The sequence below is a fragment of the Penaeus monodon genome, chromosome 15, assembly GCF_015228065.2.
Source record: "Penaeus monodon isolate SGIC_2016 chromosome 15, NSTDA_Pmon_1, whole genome shotgun sequence".
Classification (NCBI taxonomy): domain Eukaryota; kingdom Metazoa; phylum Arthropoda; class Malacostraca; order Decapoda; family Penaeidae; genus Penaeus; species Penaeus monodon.
The window spans coordinates 14,499,448-14,499,740 of NC_051400.1; the positions used below are offsets into that span (position 1 = coordinate 14,499,448).

Genomic DNA, 293 nt, shown 5'->3' on the forward strand with positions numbered 1-293 from the left:
TCTTCCGTACCCAACAAAAGTGCCTTTTCTTCTCATTCTCCTTTATTCACATTCCCAAGAGGTAGTCAGGATGGCTGCTGTGCAAGTGTTTACCAGCAACGCTGTGGTCTTCCCGGATGAGACCTGCGAAGCCGTCATAGAAGTGAAAGGCGGAAGGATTCAGCGCATCCACCGCCACACCGCCGACGTCTCCGCTTATTCAGACGACCAGGTGAACGAATTCGAATATTTGTGAAGTGAAAGAGCATGTTGATAAAGGAATGCAATGTTCCTTTATTAGTGTTGCTGTGTTC

General features: G+C 47.8%; 1 protein-coding gene across 2 annotated transcripts in view; it reads left to right on the top strand.

Annotated features, from left to right (window-relative positions):
• Nucleotides 1–293, top strand: part of LOC119581762 (allantoinase-like) — a gene marked incomplete in the record, with an annotated part of 8,945 nt that overhangs the window by 1,569 nt on the left and 7,083 nt on the right. For both annotated transcript variants that reach the window (XM_037929894.1, XM_037929895.1), the window contains 1 exon segment: nt 60–211. In XM_037929894.1, coding sequence (XP_037785822.1) covers nt 71–211 — 141 coding nt within the window.